At 49.3% G+C, this 20,688-nt stretch overlaps 4 protein-coding genes across 17 annotated transcripts; 1 reads left to right on the plus strand and 3 right to left on the minus strand.

The window, feature by feature from the left end:
- Window positions 1–81: 81 nt before the first annotated feature.
- ttc19 (tetratricopeptide repeat domain 19) lies at window positions 82–4,430 on the minus strand. 4 transcript variants are annotated; one of them, XR_012965244.1, is made up of 12 exons: window positions 4,290–4,419; window positions 3,743–3,933; window positions 3,379–3,470; window positions 3,164–3,274; window positions 2,986–3,024; window positions 2,680–2,736; window positions 2,228–2,289; window positions 2,051–2,139; window positions 1,816–1,979; window positions 1,555–1,717; window positions 640–853; window positions 103–409 (listed from the first exon to the last, which is right to left on the minus strand). XR_012965244.1 is itself a non-coding variant. In XM_076167706.1 (12 exons), the coding sequence occupies exons 1-11, from the start codon at window positions 4,367–4,369 to the stop codon at window positions 693–695; spliced, it is 1,209 nt and encodes a 402-aa protein (XP_076023821.1). In that variant the 5' UTR covers window positions 4,370–4,418; the 3' UTR covers window positions 115–409; window positions 664–692. The 4 variants fall into 4 exon arrangements, 3 of the variants coding, with proteins under 3 accessions (XP_076023822.1, XP_076023820.1, XP_076023821.1); XM_076167706.1 differs by having other exon boundaries at window positions 115–409; window positions 664–853; window positions 4,290–4,418; XM_076167707.1 differs by having other exon boundaries at window positions 82–853; window positions 4,335–4,430.
- On the minus strand, window positions 4,387–9,361 carry LOC143013960 (uncharacterized). Of its 6 annotated transcripts, XR_012965242.1 has the most exons (7): window positions 9,065–9,360; window positions 8,890–8,944; window positions 8,495–8,587; window positions 7,558–8,274; window positions 7,278–7,422; window positions 4,746–6,673; window positions 4,387–4,461 (listed from the first exon to the last, which is right to left on the minus strand). XR_012965242.1 is itself a non-coding variant. In XM_076167701.1 (6 exons), the coding sequence occupies exons 4-6, from the start codon at window positions 7,570–7,572 to the stop codon at window positions 5,331–5,333; spliced, it is 1,503 nt and encodes a 500-aa protein (XP_076023816.1). In that variant the 5' UTR covers window positions 7,573–8,274; window positions 8,495–8,587; window positions 8,881–8,944; window positions 9,069–9,361; the 3' UTR covers window positions 4,474–5,330. The 6 variants fall into 6 exon arrangements, 4 of the variants coding, with proteins under 4 accessions (XP_076023816.1, XP_076023815.1, XP_076023813.1 ...); XM_076167701.1 differs by lacking the exon at window positions 4,387–4,461 and having other exon boundaries at window positions 4,474–6,673; window positions 8,881–8,944; window positions 9,069–9,361; XM_076167700.1 differs by lacking the exon at window positions 4,387–4,461 and having other exon boundaries at window positions 4,474–6,673; window positions 9,069–9,360.
- Window positions 9,362–9,854: 493 nt separating this feature from the next.
- tmub1 (transmembrane and ubiquitin-like domain containing 1) lies at window positions 9,855–11,863 on the minus strand. Its single transcript, XM_076167725.1, has 3 exons — window positions 11,732–11,863; window positions 10,841–11,351; window positions 9,855–10,744 (listed from the first exon to the last, which is right to left on the minus strand). Exons 2-3 carry the CDS (start codon window positions 11,311–11,313, stop codon window positions 10,393–10,395), a joined length of 825 nt encoding a protein of 274 aa, XP_076023840.1. The 5' UTR covers window positions 11,314–11,351; window positions 11,732–11,863; the 3' UTR covers window positions 9,855–10,392.
- A 613-nt stretch (window positions 11,864–12,476) lies between these two features.
- On the plus strand, window positions 12,477–20,480 carry ubtfl (upstream binding transcription factor, like). Of its 6 annotated transcripts, XM_076167720.1 has the most exons (21): window positions 12,481–13,045; window positions 13,715–13,801; window positions 14,065–14,181; window positions 14,298–14,473; window positions 14,789–14,872; window positions 15,020–15,175; window positions 15,262–15,326; window positions 15,422–15,542; window positions 15,641–15,751; window positions 15,840–15,967; window positions 16,958–17,099; window positions 17,193–17,234; window positions 17,315–17,425; window positions 17,524–17,694; window positions 17,979–18,107; window positions 18,259–18,338; window positions 18,427–18,616; window positions 18,799–18,846; window positions 18,992–19,135; window positions 19,412–19,507; window positions 19,731–20,480. In XM_076167720.1, the coding sequence occupies exons 3-21, from the start codon at window positions 14,112–14,114 to the stop codon at window positions 19,797–19,799; spliced, it is 2,133 nt and encodes a 710-aa protein (XP_076023835.1). In that variant the 5' UTR covers window positions 12,481–13,045; window positions 13,715–13,801; window positions 14,065–14,111; the 3' UTR covers window positions 19,800–20,480. The 6 variants fall into 6 exon arrangements, with proteins under 6 accessions (XP_076023836.1, XP_076023835.1, XP_076023834.1 ...); XM_076167721.1 differs by lacking the exon at window positions 13,715–13,801 and having other exon boundaries at window positions 12,477–13,045; window positions 19,415–19,507; XM_076167719.1 differs by lacking the exon at window positions 13,715–13,801 and having other exon boundaries at window positions 12,482–13,045.
- Window positions 20,481–20,688: the final 208 nt, after the last annotated feature.

Below are 20,688 nucleotides of genomic sequence, written 5' to 3' on the forward strand. Positions count from 1 at the left end.
TGCTCTGTAATCTGGGTTTCATCTTTAATTTATGTTTATATTTTGTGTTTGTTTTGTCGACACTTATCTGTGTGTGTGTCGGTGTGTGTCGGTGTGTGTGTGTGTGTGTGTGAGTGAATGATAACAGCTGTTTCTTTGGTCTTTATCTTTGTGTTTAATCAATCAGTTTAATTGATATTTTGGAATAAATAATAATACATTTTATATTTAAAGGAACATTCCGCTGTTTGACTCAGCAGTTGGTATGAACCATTTACAGACATGAGGGATGATTGTGGTAGAAAGGTTGATTGAGAGGTTCTCCAGGTTCAGGACACGTCCACCAAGTCCAGGGTCACAGCAACGTGTCCTCATTCATCCATCTCAGCTCCTGACTGATCCTGACTCCACTTATGAATCAACCTTCCATCTACAAACATAATATGATCGTTTGGATGATTCACATCTGGCTCCTTAAAACTAAATAACATGAAAGCAACTTATTGTGATTCACACTACACAATGGTTGATTGAAAGTAGTGAGCCGAACTTCAGCACAAACTCAGTCATCAGTTTAATCTGCTCTGACTTCACTGAACCAACACATCTGGCTCACTACTTATCAATCAGGACCTGAACCTAAAGGGCAGAAACGCCCACCATGAATCTTATCTTTATTTGGACCTTGATGAACATCTGCCCATCCCTCTGTCTCAGTCCTGTGAAGGTTTGTCCTCCTCCTTAATCTGTTGGTCCCTCCTCTTCCTCAGTTCCTTCAGCCCTTCCTGGATGTGGTCCACAGCCTCCTGGTCTCCAGCCTGCTGAGCCAGAGCCAGCGCCTCCTGGTAGAGCTTCACCGACTCCTGCATCCGACCTGTCAGAGAACACCACATCAGCCAAAGCTGCCAAAACCCAAACACCAAATCACACACACCAATCACAGTTACATCATCTAATCATCTTCACCTCCTTCACCTCTGACATCTCTGTGTGTTCCTCTGTCAGAGTGCAGATGTTCCCCTCCTCCTCCTCTTCAGCTCTGTAGGTCTCTAATGGACCCTTATGGATCCATGTTGTTGTTTCTTCTACAGCACAAAGACAGAAGTTCTGCCCTTCACAATAAAAGCTCAGCAGATCTCCTGGATTCACTCAGTGAGCTGTGTGATGATGTAATGAGGCTAACACCTCCTTACATCTATGACAACATGATCCATGACACAGAGGGTTCAGGGTCAAAGGTCAGAGGTCAACATATCAGTCTGTATCTAAGCTTCTGTCTCCATGTAGAGGAGCTTTAGAGGCTCTAACACCTGATCATGGATCCATCAGGGTCCATCAGAGACCTACAGACCTGAGGAGGAGGAGGAGAACATCTACACACTGACACCACTTACGTTTGTGGTTTCATCATCTTAGTTCTGCTCAAAGTTTTGATTTCCTTTGTGTTCCAGGCAAACAGCTGAGAGGTCATGTGACCTCACTCAGAAGATGTTTCCAGCAGTTTCACTTTCATATTATCCAAAAAATGTGTGTGTGTGTGTGTGTGTGTGTGTGTGTGTGTGCACTAGTGTGTGCCTTTGTGCAGCAGGATTCCGGCCATGTTTCCCAGCAGCACGTGCTGGTCCGGGTGGCCAGCGCCGCGGCTGAGATCTACAGCCTGTTGGATCAGCACCAGAGCGTCGTCATGGCGACCCTGCAGATCCAAGATGGTGGCCAAGTCGCTCATCAGCACCAGAGTCTGACAGGAAACATAACATCATCTCATCAGGACCTGTCCACTCCCGACTCTCACATTCACCTTCTGCCTCTTTCAATGTTGCTGGTTGCCATGGTTACCTGAGGGTGCATCTCCCCCTGCTCCTGGCGGCAGATCATCACGGCGCTCTCATAGTCTCTGGTCGCCTCCTTCAAGCGCCGCATGGACGCTCTGTATCGAGCCCGGGAGTCCAAACACAGGCCGAGCAGGAGACGCGTCTCCTTCCTCAGAGCCTCCTGCTCCTCTGATGCACAACAACATGTCACCATGGAAACACAGAGGGGTTTAAACCTTTGACCTATGTATGCATCCCACCTGTCTGCTCCTCGACCTCCTTCTGCTTCTCCAGTTTGGCTTCCAGAGTCTCAGTGCAGAACCTGAACCCATGCTCAGCAAGGTCCGCCCTCACAAACACAAACAGAGGTCAGAGGTCACAGAGGGAACCACCGCCGTGACAGGTCAGAGGTCACACAGAGAAGGAAATCCTCTCACTGTTCCTGCTGGGCGTAGATGGTGGCGAGCTTCAGAGACATCTCGATGACACCGTTGTCATCCTGGAAACAGGAAATGGAAGAAGACATGGGATCTTATGACATACAGTATATTAGCTGTCCTTTGAAAATCATAATGAGAGTGGAGAGAGTCACTGTGGACGTAGTTACATAGTTACATAGTTACATAGTTACGTAGTTACACAGTTACATAAGCAGCCAGGACTTTTCAATAGCAGGAAATACGCTTCAGCAGAAATCTCAGTGTGTGTGTTCCCCTTGTGTTGCATCACTCTTGTGTGTATGACTGAATGAAAGAAGAAGCCTCTCCGCTCTGTCTCAGTTCACTGATCACTAAAAACTTACTAGAATTACTTTAAGAAGAAGTGTTAGGCTCACTACTTATCAATCAACCCTCACACAAAACTGAAGTGAACTTGAGCCAACTCTGACCTCTGCTGTTCCTCCAGCCAGCATGAAGCTCATGGCTGCTTTGAAGAGTTTCTCTGCCTGGAGAAGAGAAGAAGAGATGTGAGCACAGTGCCGCCGCCGCCAGGCCGACCGGTGCCAGCGCTGAAGCCTGTAAAGCAGACAGACAGGCTGCCAGACAGACAGGCTGCCAGACAGACAGCCTGCCAGACAGACAGGCTGCCAGACAGATAGGCAGTGAAAGCAATAGAAGCTCCACTGAAGTATGGTTGCCATAGTAACAGAATCTCTATTTTGAATGAAAGCACAAGCTGATTGGACAGGACTCACGCTGGACAGATGACCCTGGACATAGGCAAGGTTAGCCATCTGAGGAAACACAAGGTCAAAGGTCACAACACTGCTGACTGCATCAAAATGAATGAGAAAACATTGATCAATACTTATACTCAATACCAGGCTGTAGATGATGGTTAGTTAGTTAGTTAGTTAGTTAGTTAGTGGTTACCAGACTGTAGGTGTAGATGATGGCCTGGTTGTTGTGGTTCTGGTGCGCCATAGCAACGGCCTGGTGGAGGAAATCAGAAGCAGCCTGGAACTGACCACGATACATACTGAGCTGTGAGACAGACAGACAGACAGACAGACAGACTCAGAGTCACTGGTTGTACTTATTATTTGCGTCCCGTTTGTTCCTGTTCCAGTGTTTCTGTGTGTGAGCACCTTGGCTTTCTTCAACAGAAGAATCAACTCGTCCTCTTTCCTCTCAGCTTCATCTCTCTGGTCTTCATCACTACTTCTGAACAGAGAGAAGGCTGAGAGAGAGACAGGGACGGAGAGAGACAGAGACAGACAGATTACCTTGACAGGGTTCCTTGCTGATTTGTCTTGTGATTGTGTTTCACCTTCAGCACAAATCAAAGTTTGCGTCTCTGAATCCCATTGAGTCTGTGCATATAATGTCACCATGACGACTGATGACATCACAGGTTACCTCAGCCACTCTGTTGCCAAGTGTGTGTGTGTGTGTGTGTGTCAGAGAGAGGACAGGTCAGTGTGAAAGCAGCTTATGTTTGAGTGATCGTACCAGCTGCAGCCCAGAGTGCTGTGCTGCCTCTTCCTCCTCCTCCTCCTCCTCCTCCTCCTCCAGCTCCTTTTCCTCCTCTCCGTGTGTTCCAGTTGTTTCTACAGTCACATTCATGTCTGCCCACTTCTACCCAGCATGCCAAGTGTTTCCCCACCACAGGCTGTGATGTCACATAGCTGCTGCTTTGCTGCCTGAAACAGGAAGTCACATGATGAGAACAACCAGGCTGACTGATAAGTAGTGAGCCTGCCTCGGGTGGATCTTACCCCCCCCCCAACTTAACATGGAGCAATTTCATCCAACAATACTCCACAGACAAACAGCTGATATGACATCATTCCCTGATGACACTGTCATGTTCCGGCAAGGTGTTGTTACTGTCAGGCAAGGTTCAGGACTTATCAATCAACCCCCTTTAGCTGTAATCATGAGCTGAGATATGACACGACTTCAGTATTGATCTGCTGATCAGGCTGATACACAGAGACATGCAGACAGACAGACAGACAGACAGGTCCACATGCAGAAGAGACTTTTAATCTCTGACCTTCCGGTCCTTTTCGTGACGTTTCTGCTGTGTGACATCACAAACCTGCAGAGCAGCGCACGCGGAGCAAGCAGCGCCATTTACTGTGTTTACGAGCCGACGGAAGTGACGCACCTCCTCTTCTTCTCCTGCCGGTGAAGCGTTGATGAATGGAATGGGACAACACTGCCTCCTGGTGGTCAGATGATCAAAGGACACAAGCTTCTTTTTTATTACCGTCTCCAAATTTAACTCATATTTTATTTATATGTTCATTTTTTGTGTTGATTTAGTTTCTGTTTAATTTAGAACAAAATGATTTGGTTTTAATTTAAATAATAGAATAAATAATATAATGGTTGTTCCCTCTGAAGAGAAAGCAGATCAATCAAATGTCAAAACATTATATGGTACAGAGCGACACAGAGCAACACCTGTGTGGTACAGAGCGACACAGAGCGACACAGAGCCTGTCACCTGCTCAGTTATAGTTTCATTGTCTTCCATGATGTCATCCTGGTGCCTTCATGCAGGTTTGGGTTTCAGAATTCTGCCGAGCGTGCAGCAGCCATCACTGGGGGCGTGGCCTATTCCACCTGCAGGTCAGCTCCACACCTGTACTACTAACCTCTGACCTGGACTGAGGCTCCGAGTCCACGCCTCACAGCCATGTGATTACAACACAGACATGCATTAAAGTTCTTGATGTGAACACAGGAACTTCATTCTCAAGAGTGAGAAGCTCATGAGCGCCTCCTGCTGGACTGCAGCTCCTCTGGCTCAGTCACAGTTTAAGATAGAGTACCATACAGTACAAAGATGATATTACCTTTAGCTAAGAGAGACACAGTTAAGAGTCTTAACTTAAGAGTATTGTTACGACTCAAAGTGATGAGAGGTTGACGGTAGTTTGTCTGTCCAGGCTCACATTCTGCCTGAGCACCTTCAGGTTCCAGGTTCTGAGTATTCAGAACTAAGTCCAGCTCCACATTCACACCCTGTATAGTTTCGCTGTGGTTGGTTGAGCCCTGGGGTCCCTGCAGCGTGTCTGTGCTGCAGCTGTCACTGGGCAGGCTGGTGCTGGGTGAACCTCTTCAGGTGGTGCCTCAGTACTCCTTTGGTCTTGAAGGTCTTGCCGCAGCTGCAGGCGTGCGGCCGCTCTCCCGTGTGGTCCAGCTGGTGGATGCGAAGCAGCGAGCTGGTGAGGAAGAACTCCCCGCAGGTGAAGCAGTAGTGGTTCTTCTCCCCGGTGTGTTTGGCTCTCTGGTGGCTCAGCAGCGAGCCCGACGTGATGAAGCTCTGGCCGCATTCGCCACAGCTGAAGGGCCGCTCGCCTGTGTGAATCCTCTCGTGGGCTCTCCAGGAGTTGTGGTAGGAGAAGGTCTTCTCGCAGTAGGAGCACTTGTAGAACTTCTCCTTGGTGTGGCTGCGCCGGTGCATCTTCAGGTAGTGGGCGATGGTGAAGCTCTTGCCGCAGTCGTTGCAGGTGAACGGCTTCTCTCCCACATGAAAGAGCGTGATGTGGGAGCGTAGATGAGACGACTGGGTGAATCTCTTCCCGCATGTGGTGCAGAGGAAAGGCCGCTCCCCGGTGTGGGTCACCATGTGGGCCTTCAGGTGTGAAGACTGGGTGAACCTCTTTCCACACTCCGGGCATTTGTAGGGCTTCAGGCCGGTGTGGATGCGGTGGTGCAGTTTCAGGCCCGGCAGACTAGAGAAGAGCTTTCCGCACTCGGCACAGCGGTACGCCTTCACGTCCCGGTGCGTTCGCTCGTGACAGCGCAGCCCCCCCGGCAGCTTGAAGGCTTTTCCACAGGTGGGACATTTGTGCGGCTTGCTGCTGGAGTGAGTCACCTGGTGCGTCCTCAAACTCTGAGGGTTAGCGAAGGACCTCTGGCACAGGAGGCAGGGCAGCAGCTTCTGGTTCTTGTGGGACTTGCGGTGGAAGTTGAAGCCCTGGTAAGAGACAAACATCTTGTCGCAGACTTTGCAGCAGTAGCACTTCTCTCCCTTGTGGTTCTCCAGATGCTCCTCCAGCTCCTCTTTGCCGCTGAAGCCGTCGCCACAGAACCAGCACTTGAAGGGTTTGGTGCCAGAGTGTGTGCGGTGGTGAGTTTTCCAGTCCCTCTTCAGGGCAAAGGTCTTGCTGCAGTAGGAGCAGTGGTAGGGCTGCTGGCGGCTGTGGATCTGCTGGTGGAGGACCAGGCTCAGCAGCGTGGGGTAGATCTTCCTGCACTGCCAGCACTCGTTGGCTTTCTGGCCTCTGTGGATCCTCTGGTGAACTTCCAGGTGGGAGATTTTATAGAAGCCTTTGTTACAACGCGAGCAGTAGATCATCTTCCTTCCGGTCGTCAGCAGTTGGCGCCTTTTCTCCCTCTTGAAGGGCCGGAGCTGTGTGTGATCTCCTGTGTGAGAAGGGTCAGAGGTCATTCAAGAAATTCAACAAAGATTTGGATCCTTTTGAAAAAACTCCATCCAGCTTTTTTCCTTCAGAGTTCAAACAGATTCTAAAAGTTAAACTTCCACAAACACAAAGAAGAGAAATAAATCTGTTTGAGATGAGGAACTTTCAGATTCAAGCAGATAATAAAGACGTTTATGTTTCCATGGTGACAACAGCCACACTAGGGACTCAATCTGGATCTGATCTAGATCTTTCCATCTCATTCTCCCCCTCCCTCCCCCACTCTCTCTCCCTCCCTCCCTCTCTCCCGCTCTCTCTCTCTCTCTCCCTCTCTCTCTCTCCCACTCTCTCGCTTCTCCCTCTCTAGCCCCCCCCCCCGCCCTGTAGACTGTCTGTGGGGTGTTCAGGTGCAGTCAGACAGTTTGACCTCTAATTGTCTCTAAAACGGCGACCAGTCGTTGTCCGTAACGACCACCAACACACAAACAGGAAGTGAAGACGGTTGAGTGTTATGAAAAGGGCCTAAAGAGCCTCTTTGGTATCAGAGTGAGAAAGAGTTTGAGTGTCATGTGACACCAACTGCCCAATCACGTCAGACGTCTCACCAATAGACAGGAAGTCCCGCCCCTCTAGCCATGCCCGGCAGTCGGTCAGTTTGATTGACAGCTGTCTGAGGACGGGGAACATCTGGACCTCCATGTCCTCTGGCTCACATTTGATCCGAACGGCGCCGAACTCATCAGCGGCGACCTGCGAGTACAAACATGGCTCATATTGATAAGAACGCATGTTTCATGTTTCATATCTTAATAATGAGCGCGGCTCCATTTTCACTTTTATTTCATCTTTGCGTTTTATGCCCACATTGAAATAAATCACAGTAACCTCGTCGATGTCCATGACGTCATGCAGGTCGCGCAGACTATCGCCGCTCGGGCTGAAGCTTCGTGAACTCTCGGCGTTACTCGGGTTTGTCGGCGGTAGCGCTTAGCTTGTTAGCAGCTAACGGAGGAAGTCCTCGCGTCGTTCACCGATGAAGTCGCGTCGCTCTCCGTCCCGCCGCAGCCGCTTCAACCAGTATCCGATCAAAATCGAGGAATTATCTACTAACAGCTGATCCGCTGGGATGCTGCTCAGGACCTTGCTCTGCACAGTACAGCGACTCGGAACTTCCGGGTCAAAAATGATCGGCCCCGAAGAAACTTCAATCAAGATACTTATACGTCATCTAATTAGCACAATACACAATGACAATTCCGTTATCCCTCCAGTGATTGTCATCGCTTATTGATTCGACACATTTATTTTGATTCAAATCCATGTTTTATGTAACACAATAACTCCTTTGGCAGAGTCTGAATGTTTCTCCATTTTTGTTTAATACAGGACTAAAACACACTTTTTGAAAATAAAGTATTTATTTGCATTAACAATCAAAGTTAAATAGACGATTGTGCAAATTCAGATGTGTGATTTGCATTGTGTGTTGTATAAAAGTGAATGTAAAAAAAAATAAATACATCAGTGTGTGAATTTCTCAATGGCTAGGATGAGAAACAGTTCTTCACTGTAGCCCCAGGGCGCCATCTGCTGGTGGAGACACTGCAACACAAACACTTACAATCAACAGAAGGTAAGGGCAAACATGTATGATGTCACTTTTGGTATGTCAGCTCCTGTTGTGGATCAGACGAACGCTTCGGTCCATTTTTGTCATCGGCCCCCTGCTTTGAGAACACACTGCCTGATGGGGGCGCTACAATTCGGCCTTTTGTTCACATCATCTCCAAACCGGAACATGCCCTATCAACTCCATGCTTACCGCCACATTCAGGGTCCCATGACGCTGACTGGTGTCCAGGTCAGAGGTCAAACCACAAATCAGACATGCAGCTTCCATAACTCCAGAGTCCAGCTGGGCCAAAGACATGGACACGTTTAGATGTTGCTTCACTTATGTCAAAACAATTAAGGAATTCTACATAGACAAAACAGAGGTTGACCCTCCCTGCCCCCCCTCCTCGGGATCATCATCTCCTCTCCCACTTAACAGCCCCCTGCTCCCTCAGGCTGCCTGGATCAGAAAGACGCTTCAGGTCATTTATGTCACGGCCCCTCCCGCTGTGAACAGCCTGCTGGGGCGGGGCTTCAGTCGGCCTTTTATTACATCATTTCCAGGCGGCCAATATGAAAAATAAACATACACACCACACTTACAGGCCTATGACGTCATCAGGGTCTCCAACACAACTGAGCTGCCAAGGCAAGCAACCTGAAAAACAAAGGTCAAAGGGCTGTGACGTCACATCTAACCGCGCGCGCGCACATGAACAACGACAGACACGTTTTCATTCACACATGTAACAATCACAGGATCTTGCCCGCGGCTCACCTACAAACTGAACGGAAGATTTCATGGCGTCTCACGTCCTCAGCGTCCCACGTGGGTTTGAGTTAAACTTCCATGTGGCTGAAAGCTCATCAAGCAGAAACACCTCAACACCGCCAGTAATTAACAAACGGTTACAGAGCAACAGCTTCTCTTTTAAATGAAAAACTAAGTTTAGTCACCACGCGCGCTCAGACGACACTAAACCTCCTAACTGCACGAGCTCCCACGTCCGGTGCCGAAGCTCCGAGGCGGAAACGCCGCTCGATATCACATGACAGACGGCTTATGAAGCAGCGCGCTGCCGTGACCCGGAAGTGATTGTATTTGAGTTTGGGCCGCTGTGGTCAATGTGAATGGATCATAGATTGCGTTTCAAGTTTCATACCCGGTTTTCTTGCACTGGCGCCGCCTGGTGGATGGGAGAGAGACGCACCACTTTCCTTTGTACAATCGCCGTACTTCCTGAATTTTATCTTCTTGAGTATTTAATAAATGATCATATGAACCTAGTAACATGCACATTTAAGGTTTTGCACAGTTTGTATATTTGGCTCATACTTTATTTATCTGCACTCCGACCCATTCAGTTAGCCTTTCTGTATCTCACACACACACACACACACACACACACACACACACACACACACACACACACACACACACACACACACACACACACACACACACACACACACACACACACACACACACACACACACACACACACACACACACACACACACACACACACACACACACACACACACACACACACACACACACACAGAGAGAGAGTCCATAAATGATTTAATAGAGTTTCTTTCTTTACACGACTCACTTCCTGTCCGGTCTCAGGGCTCAGACCCGTTAGGGCCCAAACACAGCTGAAGAGGCACAATCAGAATTCTACACAACATGACAAACAAACGCCGCCAATGCTCTGCTACAGGGACTCTTCTTCTTCTTCTTCTCTCTCTCAGTTGTGACCTCTGAATACAGATGAGCTAGGAGTTTGATATTGAATCCCAGGAGCACACGCGTGTGGATCACATGACCCCAGCCTGTGAAGTCTCATGTCTAATCTGGATTCAGACTTTGTTCTGATGTCTGATTTCCCATCGGAGACTTGTGGATCTAAAAAAATAAAAGTTTGCAGCATCTCCATGACAACACAACTGAGAGAAATCATCTAAAGTAACCAAGAGCAGAGAAATCGTTTCTTCCTGCAGGTTTGAGCCCTCGGAGGTCAGAGGTCAAGGCAGGAGCCGCGTCCATCTCAGTGTAGACACAGAGGCGTGGCCAGGCAGCCAATCGGAGAGAAGCTTTGGCTAGCGGCGGTAGACTCCAAAGGCCACCAGGCTGAGAAAGATGGTGACGCCCACCAGCGAGGCGGTGGCCGGCGCCGTGAAGAACTGGCGGTACTGGATCTGACAGTACCACAGCACCGACAGCATCAGGACCAGCAGAGGGACCATCAGGCTCCCCACGTTCAGAGCCACCTGCACCTGGTCAGCCGGCCCCACCCCGGCTGCAGACCCTCGCGGGGCATGCTGGGAGATGTGGCAGTGCAGCACGCAGTTGTGGGCCAGGTTGAGGGAGGCCAGCGTCTGCGTGTCGTCCTGCAGCAGCTGACCCTGATAGATCAGTCGCACCTGCTGCTCCTGACCCGCAAAGTAGGTCCTGAGAAGGTCAGAGGTCAACAGTAGCGTTAGCAGTAGTACAGTGATCAGCAGTAGCGTTAGCAGAAGCAGCAGGGTTGTAAGGAGCGAGTCGTACCGTTTGATGTACCCGATGGTGTCCTGAGGTTTGACCTGAGCCGTCCTCTCCGTGTCGTTCAGGAACTTCAACCTCACCACCATGTTTCTCTCAGAGGACGACGAGTCAGTCGCCGGTCTTTCGCCGCCTTCTGCTCCGCCTCTGTTTCTCACGCCATCGCCTCCAAAATCGCTGTCCTTCACCTGCTGGCCGGTCGCTGTGCCGTCCGGGGCGGTTTGATCCGGGGCGGGGGCCGGAACTGTTAGCGAACGATCACTGTCCTCACTGACAGAGGTGGAGGGTGAGGAGGCGGTGGTTGGCGTGTCCGGGTGGGAGGAGCTAGTGTGCAGCGATGCGGTGGGCAGATGGGTGAACAGGTGCTCCGGGGGCTCGGCTGTGCGGGTGGAGACCCACGCCAGCAGCAGCACCAGCAGGACGAGGAGCGAGCCGAACAGCAACGTCACCTCATCGCCCACACCTTCGATCAGAGCCATGGCCCAAAGCCACGCCCCCTCAGGCACTGCACAGGTACCTGGGGGCGTCACACATAATACCTTTCCTCAGAACAGTCAACACATCCAGAGGGACGTCAAAGAGACAAAACTAAGATAGCAGCAACGCCTTGGAGACGGAGACGGACACCCACACACACACACACACACATACATACATACACACACACACACCATCTGTTACTACTCTGCTCAGGATCAGCTGTCAGCCTAAGTCTGGTATCACCACAGGTTAGCTGAGACAGCTAACGGAGCTAATGCTAACGGTGAGCTAACTGCGTTCACATTCGCACAAAAGGGAATGCAGACAGGAAGTGGGTTAGCTACATGCTAACTGCTCCATTATTAGGTTCATAGAGAAAAGAGTCGCCCTCTGTGTGTGTGTGTGTGTGTGACTTACTGCTCAGCGTATGAACCTCATAGCCTTGTTAGCAAAGTGTCCGTTAACCTGCAGGCTTCGTTCCTGCTAACAGCTGCTGCAGCTTTGACTCTCCACTTCCTGTTTTGTCCCGTTGGCCCATCTTCTTCTTCTTCAAACTTAATTCACTTACAACTAACTCATCGTGCATTCCGCCCCCTACAGTTAGGAGTGTGTAGTACGGAAACATGTGATGAAAGATGATATCGGTACAGAACCACAATTATGATAATAAAGTCGTAATATTTCAGTAATTAATTATAGAAATGTCCTGAGTATAAATAGAACAAAGGCCAACGTTCTTAGAGAGAGATGTGTCTCCAGAACGTAACCATGGTAACACTGCACGCAAAAAATGAAAACACTTCGGTTTTAAGTGACGTCACAGACAGATACATTTGACTAAAGAACCAGAGGATAAAAACCACAAGACGTCAGTTTAACACTTTATTCACTTATAAACGCCACAATAATACTGTAAGATACTCATATAACTATAAAGCTTCACTATTCATTATACGGCTACTTAGCAAATAAATACATAATTAACACACACACACACACACACACACACACACACACACACACACTTCCTAAGAGGCTGATCCATAATCGATGTGTTTGGTACTGGATGTGTGCTTGTGGGAGGATCGGTGTCCCTGCTGTGGTGAAGCCGCACACGGTAAGCTGGCAGCGGCCAGGACGCCGCGCAGGCTGGCGGCTTGAGTGCGGTGTCTGAGGCGGGGAGCAGCAGAAGCAGCGGCCGGGATGCGAGACTACAAACTCCCGCTGAGCTTCTCCACACTTTCATGTCTGTCGGACCCTGGAACACAGACTCTCCATCCTCTGCCTCGGCGGCGGCCGTCTGGTCCCGGACCCGAACCCCGGGCCCATGTTCTCTGCGCCGGTTCAGCATCTGGACCCGGACCAGGTTGAAGTCACTGGGGCGGACTGACTCACCGGAAAATTCCGTCGGGTTCTGTACATAAACCATTGGAAGTTTATGTTGAATATGTGTGATGAAGATGCGATTTTAACCGTAAAGTGCTTTCGCTGTTTGAGCCGCGGTCTCTGGTTTCATCCTCCGCCTTTGTCCTCATGTTTTCCCCCGGAGTTCCTCCCCCTGCGGCGCTGGGCGGAGTTTCATACCGAACAAGACGCTCCTTTCGTCGGATCCGTTTCGACCTGACTCCCCGGGGTTTACGGCTGAAAAAAACACACTTTGAAAGCCCCAAAATCACCCAAACGACCGCGACGGTGTGCGGCAACAACCCTGGTTGCTGTGTGAATCCTAGGGTGAGTATCTAGACGTGACATTTCACACATTTATGGGCATTTCTGCTCGTTTGTCCCCGAGTCTTCAGAGCGTTCATGGCGGCCTCGTAGTGAAGGCTTGTGGGGCAGCAGTAAGTCAACCCGCCCGCTCACTCCTCGAATCATCAAATTCAGCACTTTGGTCTTATGATAATCTGTATTAGACCACCGACATGTCATCATAATGTTATAATTCACAATCCAAACATTCCGACGTCGATGGATTAAAAAAACAACATTAGAGCATTTTTGCTCAATATTGCGATTTTAGCACGTGTCCTGCCAAACATTCAGGCAATGTTATGAACTCCTTTAAACCACATTTCAGATTTGAATCTCGTATTTGTAATGTATATTTAGCTTTGAACGGCGAACGTTAGCTTCTGTGTCCAGCAGACCCTTTGCATGCCAGCGGAAGCTACGTGGTGACTCCTGCCGGAGGACAGACGCCATTACTGGGCATCAGGAGTCTTGACAGCCCGCTGGGTTAAATTCATTACATCAGGCAGTTTAAGATGGCAAAGGACATGAGATTTAGAAGATTTGTTCTCATCTCGGCATAATAATACTCCTCAAAAACATAACTGAGATTTTCAGTAAACTGCAACATAATTCAACTAAGTTCTGCACAGAGTGTGTGTGATCTTTCAGACACAGTTGAAGTGTCAGACTGGTGTCAAGGCTGCAGGCCCCACTGGAGGAGCGGTCACCTGGGCCCATCAGACCGGGTCAGGACAGGTGGGGATCAGAGTTTGGTGGCGTGTTTAGGAATGAAATCTCTCACCAACTGGCTGAAGCCGGGCAACTCTGAGACCTGTTAGGGTCAGGGTCGAGGTTAGGGTCAGGGTTAGACCAAACCCCATTCAAGAAAGTTAAGACACTTTGGAAAATCAAAACAAAAACAGAAAGCAGTGATTTCAAAATTCAGTTTTACCTAAACTTCACTGAAAACAGATGATTCCTAAATAAATACGTGTGTGTGTGTGTGTGTGTGTGGGCAGGCAGACGGTGGAAGTGGGGCGTCTGCTCCATCAGTGGCTGCAGCAGCATGAACGGCAGCAGCAGCAGCAGCAGCATCTCCACTGTGGCTCAGAGTGCCAGGAATAAAGCTGTGCCAGGTGAGGCTGAGCGTCCGGCCTGCAGGAGGCGCTGTGCTCCTAAACACGCCAGAGTCGCACAGATACAGAGAGCAGTGATTGGGCAGCAGCTGGCCTGAGTGTGTGTGTTTGTGCAGATGACTGGAGTAAGCAGGACTGTCTTACTCTGTTGGAGAGGATTCGCAGTTTGCTGCCAGACACTGACGCCATGAAGTACAAAACCACAGAGTCGCACTTTGACTGGGAGAAGGTCGGCTTCGGCAGCTTCAGCGGAGACATGTGCCGCCAGAAGTGGCAGAAAGTTTCCTCCGAGGTGAAAAAACCCTGAGCAGGAGATTCTTCACTTTATAAGAATGTTTGGTTTTAGTTTTTGCATGTAATTTGACTTTTTATTCATGTATTTTTATGGTTTTTCAGTTCTAAATGCCAAAGCATTGACAGAAAGAACTGGCTGATTATTGATCCGTTATAATCACAGATCAATAATCAGCAGGATTCTGATTGGACAGAAATCTCAGATGTAATGGGTGAAGTCATCATCATGGATGATTTAGAGATGACAGCAGATTCCACTGGTGTGTATTGGATGGAGATGGGCGGGGCTTACTGAGCATTGAACCTGTTTTAGGTTCGGAAGTACCGCACGATGACGGAGCTCATCGTGGACGCCATCGAGTTTGTGAAGAACCCATACAAAGGCAAGAAGCTGAAGGTCAGACAGGAAGTCACTCTGATATGTTTGATGAATATTCTTCTGTTTTCATAACAGACAGTTAATGATAATATGATTGAAATGAAGTAAGAGGAAATACTGTAAAAACAAACAAAACAGTGACCTTTGAACTCTGTCATGTTTCAGACTCATCCCGATTTTCCCAAGAAGCCGCTGACTCCATACTTTCGCTTTTTCATGGAGAAAAGAGCAAAATACGCAAAGATCCACCCGGAAATGAGCAACCTGGACCTGACCAAGATCCTGTCCAAGAAGTACAAGGAGCTGCCTGAGAAGAAGAAGGTCCCAAACCACAACACCTGCACCAACATCTGCACCAACATCTGCACCAACATCTGCATTAACATGGTTTATTTGTTTGCCTTCAGCAAAAATACATCACAGAGTTTCAGCAGGAGAAAGAAGAGTTTGAGAAGAACATGGCTCGATTCAAGTACGTCCCAATCCACACACGTCACCACTTTCTCTGGAGGAGAGAACAAAGTGTTGCAGTGCTATGACCTCTGACCCCGTGCTGTGTGTCTGCAGGGAGGATCACCCGGAGCTGATGGAGGAGAGGAAGAAGTCTGACCTGCCGGAGAAGCCAAAGACTCCTCAACAGCTCTGGTACAACCATGAGAAGAAGACCTACATGAAGCTCCACCCAGAGGTACACACACACACACACACACACACACACACACAGGCCTGACTGGATGGGGGTCGGGTTGTGGATCTTGTTCCTAATTGGCTCCTTGTTTGGTTCAGTTGAGTCAGAAGGAGCTGAAGGAGGCCCTGAGGAGACAGTGGTCCCAACTGTCTGACAAGAGGAGGCTGAAGTGGATCAGCAAGGCCCTGGAGCTCCAGAAGGACTACGAGGTACCGACCGGACCAGTCAGGGCAGAACCAGACCACAAGGGGCCCAACCAAACTGTCTCCCTCTGTGTGTGTGTGTGTGTGTGTGTAGGACAGTATGCGGGCCTACCATGAGGCTCATCCTGAGGTGAACTCAGACGATCACGTCCGCTCTGTCCTCACCAAGGCTGAGAGACAACTGAAGGACAAGTTTGATGGTCGGCCAACCAAACCGCCACCGTGAGTCCTCACTCCAGTCTCCCTGTGTGTGTGTGTGTGTGTGTGTGTGTGTGTGTGTGTGTGTGTGTGTGTGTGTGTGTGTGTGTGTGTGTGTGTGTGTGTGTGTGTGTGTGTGTGTGTGTGTGTGTGTGTGTGTGTGTGTGTGTGTGTGGTAACGGGTACTCTCTGTGTGTGTGTGTAGTAACGGGTACTCTCTGTGTGTGCGTGTGTGTGTGTAGTAGCTGGTACTCCCTGTGTGTGTGTGTGTGTGTGTGTGTGTGTGGTAACGGGTACTCTCTGTGTGTGTGTGTGTAGTAACGGGTACTCTCTGTGTGTGTGTGTGTGTGTGTGTGTAGTAACGGGTTGTGTGTGTGTGTGTGTGTGTGTGTGTGTGTGTGTGTGTGTGTGTGTGTGTGTGTGTGTGTGTGTGTGGTAACGGGTACTCTCTGTGTGTGTGTGTGTGTGTGTGTAGTAACGGGTACTCCCTGTGTGTGTGTGTGTGTGTGTGTGTGTGTGTGTGTAGTAACGGGTACTCTCTGTGTGTGTGTGTGTGTGTGTGTGTGTGTAGTAGCTGGTACTCCCTGTGTGTGTGTGTGTGTGTGTGTGTGTGTGTGTGTAGTAACGGGTACTCTCTGTGTGTGTGTGTGTAGTAACGGGTACTCTCTGTGTGTGTGTGTGTGTGTGTGTGTAGTAACGGGTACTCTCTGTGTGTGTGTGTGTGTGTGTGTGTGTGTAGTAGCTGGTACTCCCTGTGTGTGTGTGTGTGTGTGTGTGTGTGTGTGTGTAGTAACGGGTACTCTCTGTGTGTGTGTGTGTGTGTGTGTAGTAACGGGTACTCTCTGTGTGTGTGTGTGTGTGTAGTAACGGGTACTCTCTGTGTGTGTGTGTGTGTGTGTAGTAACGGGTACTCTCTGTGTGTGTGTGTGTGTGTGTAGTAACGGGTACTCTCTGTGTGTGTGTGTGTGTGTGTAGTAACGGGTACTCTCTGTGTGTGTGTGTGTGTGTGTGTAGTAACGGGTACTCCCTGTACTGTGCTGAGCTGATGGTGAACATGAAGGACGTGCCGAGCACAGAGCGCATGGTCCTGTGTAGTAAACAGTGGAAGATGATGACGCAGAAGGAGAAGGACATGTTCCAGAAACGCTGCGAGCAGGTCAGAACCAACACACACCAGCAGCTTGTGTTAGCACCAGGAGGAGGAGGAGGAGGATGTGGTTGTGACTCTGTGTTTGTGTGATGTCACCAGAGGAAGAAGCAGTACGACGTCGACCTGCAGAGGTTTCTGGAGGTGAGTTCAATCAAAGCAGCTTAAGAAACGTCAGCGATGTGGCTCGCCTCTCCTCTTCAGTTCTGGTGTTGTGATTACAGAGCCTGCCAGAGGAAGAGAGAGACCGTGTCATGACGGAGGAGAAACTGGGCGGGTCCAGGCTGGCTGTGGGTGTGGCCAGTCCCCACAGAGCCAAGTCTCCATCTGTCAAGGTCCGACCCTTCTTCTTCTTCTTCTTCTTCATTGTAGAATCAGGTTCTCCTCTGAGTTTGATGTCAGACCGCTCGTGATGAATTTCCCGTTAACTCAGGATCGCTCTCGGGAGGCGGAGCCTGAACTGTTTGTTCCCACCGGCCCAGCGAAGCGGGATGGGAGGAAGACGGTGAAGCTTCCTGAGACGCCAAAGACGGCGGAGGACATGTGGCAGCAGAGCGTGATCGGAGACTACCTGGCCAAATACAGAGTCCGACATTACGCCTTTGTATTACTGTATTATTATAACACAGTTCAGCTCCTTCAGAGTAAAAGCTCTCCAGCTTGTTTCCACTTCTGCCTTGTTTCCAGCAGGAGAGCTTTTAGTGTGAAGGAGCTTCAGATGGGAAATGAACTTCTTTTACTGTTTGATTCTGTTATTGGATGCTCAGCCTCCTTAAAATACTTCAATCTGTTTTAATTTGAATTCCCATTGTATATTTGGTGCTTTTGTGTGCCTGTCTCTTGTGTGTATTGTCTGACCTTTGACCTGTGTATCTGTGACCCGTGCAGAGTGACCGGCGGAAGGCCCAGCTAGCCATGGAAGCAGCCTGGAAGTCGATGGAAAAGAAGGAGAAGATTCCCTGGATCAAGAAGGCGGCAGAGGACCAGAAGCGTTACGAGGTTCAGTACCAGCCTGTGGTCAGTGAGCCACGCCCCCACCATGGCTCCGCCCATTGGCCCTGATTTCTGTTTTAAATGAAGACGGCGCTTTGTTTTCATTGATTGATTATTTGACCCGATTGTTGCGTTTGGAGCCGTCTGTGTTGTAATGACTGGTGGTGTCCTGCAGAGGGAGCTGGTGGAGATGAGGGCGCCAGCAGCAGGACAGAGGAAGCCCAAGTTTGATGGAGAACCAAAGAAACCTCCAGTGTGAGTGTGATGGATTAGTGTTGTTATGAATGTGGGAGCCACACAGACCATCTAAAAGCAGCCCCGCCCACTTTGTGTTGTCCAATAGGAGCGGCTATCAGATGTTCTCCCAGGAGCTGCTGACCAATGGGGAGCTGAATCACTTCAGCCTGAAGGAGCGCATGGTGGAGATCGGGAAGCGCTGGCACAAGCTGAGCCAGACGCAGAAGGACAAATACAAGAAGCAGGTGGAGGAGCAGCAGCTGGAGTACAAGGCTGAGCTGGAGGTCTGGGTCAAGGTATGCATCCAACAGGAAATCAGTCTAATCAGTTTATATTCCAGGTTTTAAAATGGCGATAACCTTTTATTTCTCCTATCTCATATTTCAGGACGTCCTCAAGTCTTTGGTCCTTTCGCCCTCTAGTGGCGGTTCAGAGTCAATAAACTAACTGTCTGTCTCTCTCTCTGTCTCCCTTTCAGTCTCTCTCTCCTCAGGAACAGGCGGTCTATAAGGAGTTTGCATCCACGGTAGGTTTAACCTTTACCTGGGGGTGGAGTCACTCCAGGGTCTTCTCTGACCACACCCCCTCAGTAAACTGAGGGCAGTTGACAACCAGCAGAACAAGTGAATATGTTTGTGTTGTCTGTGGTTGTTATTGGTTGGTTTCCTTAGAAACGACGGAGCTCCGCAAAAGTGGGCGGAGCCTCAGGAGCTAAAGTCCGCGTGACAGTGACAGCGAAGGCGAAGGCTGTAGGTTCCAGAGCCACAACACCGGGAGTCGGGGTGGGCAAGAGGGCCATGGCGTACCGAGCCAAGGTAACACACTAAAGCACACACACTAAAGCACACACACACACACACACACACACACACACACACACACACACACACACACACACACACACACACACACACACACACACACACACAGTGTATTTTCACTTCAGACTGTAGTGAATAAACTTTGTGTGGAAAGGTAAAAGTATTTCAGAATAAAAGCTTCTGTTGGTTTTTGAAGATAAAATGTGGACAAAAAACAAATGTATGAAAGCTTTGTCTTTAAATGATGTCATTGCCTCTGTGCCTCTTCAGCAGGACATGTCTGACTCAGATGAAGAAGAGAAGAGCGACTCCTCAGACTCTGACGAAGACGATGAGACATCAGGAAGCACAGACAGTGACGATGAGGTGAGACCACCCAGTACACCCCAACAACCACTAAGAACTCCTCTGCAACTCCATGGCAAACATCTAGAACAGTAGAACACAAATCAGAACCACCACAACATTCAGATTCTATGGGTCTGTGTTCTGAGCCTTCATCATCTTAACCACCATTCACCCTACAGCACAATACCTGAAGAACCAATCAGCAACCAGCTCCTGACCACACTTTGTATTGTTTCCACAGAATGAGGATGATGAGGATGATGAAGATCAGACTTCCTCAGAGGAATCCACTGACTCGGACTCTGACTAACCCCCCACCCCCCCCCGCCCCACTGGAGAGGACAGGCTGTGCAGGCCACACCTCCTCACATGCCAATCATCCTGGTGGACCAACAGAATGGAACCTTCAGGCGACCGTCACGCTGCCCTCCCCCCCAAAAGGAGGCGGAGCCTGTACTGAGCATTTTGTTACTTGTGTTTGGATGCGTTTGTCTTTTTTTAAATTGGGTGTTTGTTCAGCTTTTTATCTTCAAAGACTTCAAGGCTTTTTGAGTTTTTCTTCTGGATGCAGTGGAGTTTCAGATGTTTGGCAGGCAGGAAGGGGGCGGAGCCTATCCAGGCAGAAAGTCCCTGATTGGTCTTTTGTTGCCACTGAGGGAGGACTCACAGTTCAGCCACCAATCAGCCTGCCTGCTCAACGTATTCATGAATAAATGCACTTTTTCTGTTTCCTCTGCGTCCTTCTCGACTCCTCACTGCACCGGAACACGCGTGTGCTGCAGATCAAAATCATGCTGGCACCAGAGTGTGTCCAGGAAGACACATGTTCCAAACATGAATGGGTTTGGTTGCTGGTGAGAATCAGAAAAAGACATGAACCTGTCATCATTGATGACATCATGATGACATCATGGGTGGGTGCAGGCTATTGTACCGCTGTAATAAACAAAACAATCGGTGCCATTTGCCTTTGCTTCGTTTTCAAATGTCATGTTGTCTTGTGGCCGATAGAGGGCAGCAGAGCAGCACGTTTCAGGAACAGCTGATGCTGCACAGTAACAGGCAGCTACCGTCTGAAGCTCTTCCGGTTTCTAACCTTTTCCGTAAGGATTTAATAGATGTGCTCATCTTCAGCTTAAAGTTCATTTGATGAGACAAACGGTTTGATCAGTAAAGTGAGTCATTTGTGAAGCCCGTTA

This window comes from Genypterus blacodes, unplaced genomic scaffold (assembly GCF_046128005.1).
Source record: "Genypterus blacodes isolate CSIRO-AG114 ecotype Tasmania unplaced genomic scaffold, CSIRO-AGI_Gbla_v1 ptg000170l_1, whole genome shotgun sequence".
Lineage (NCBI taxonomy): Eukaryota > Metazoa > Chordata > Actinopteri > Ophidiiformes > Ophidiidae > Genypterus > Genypterus blacodes.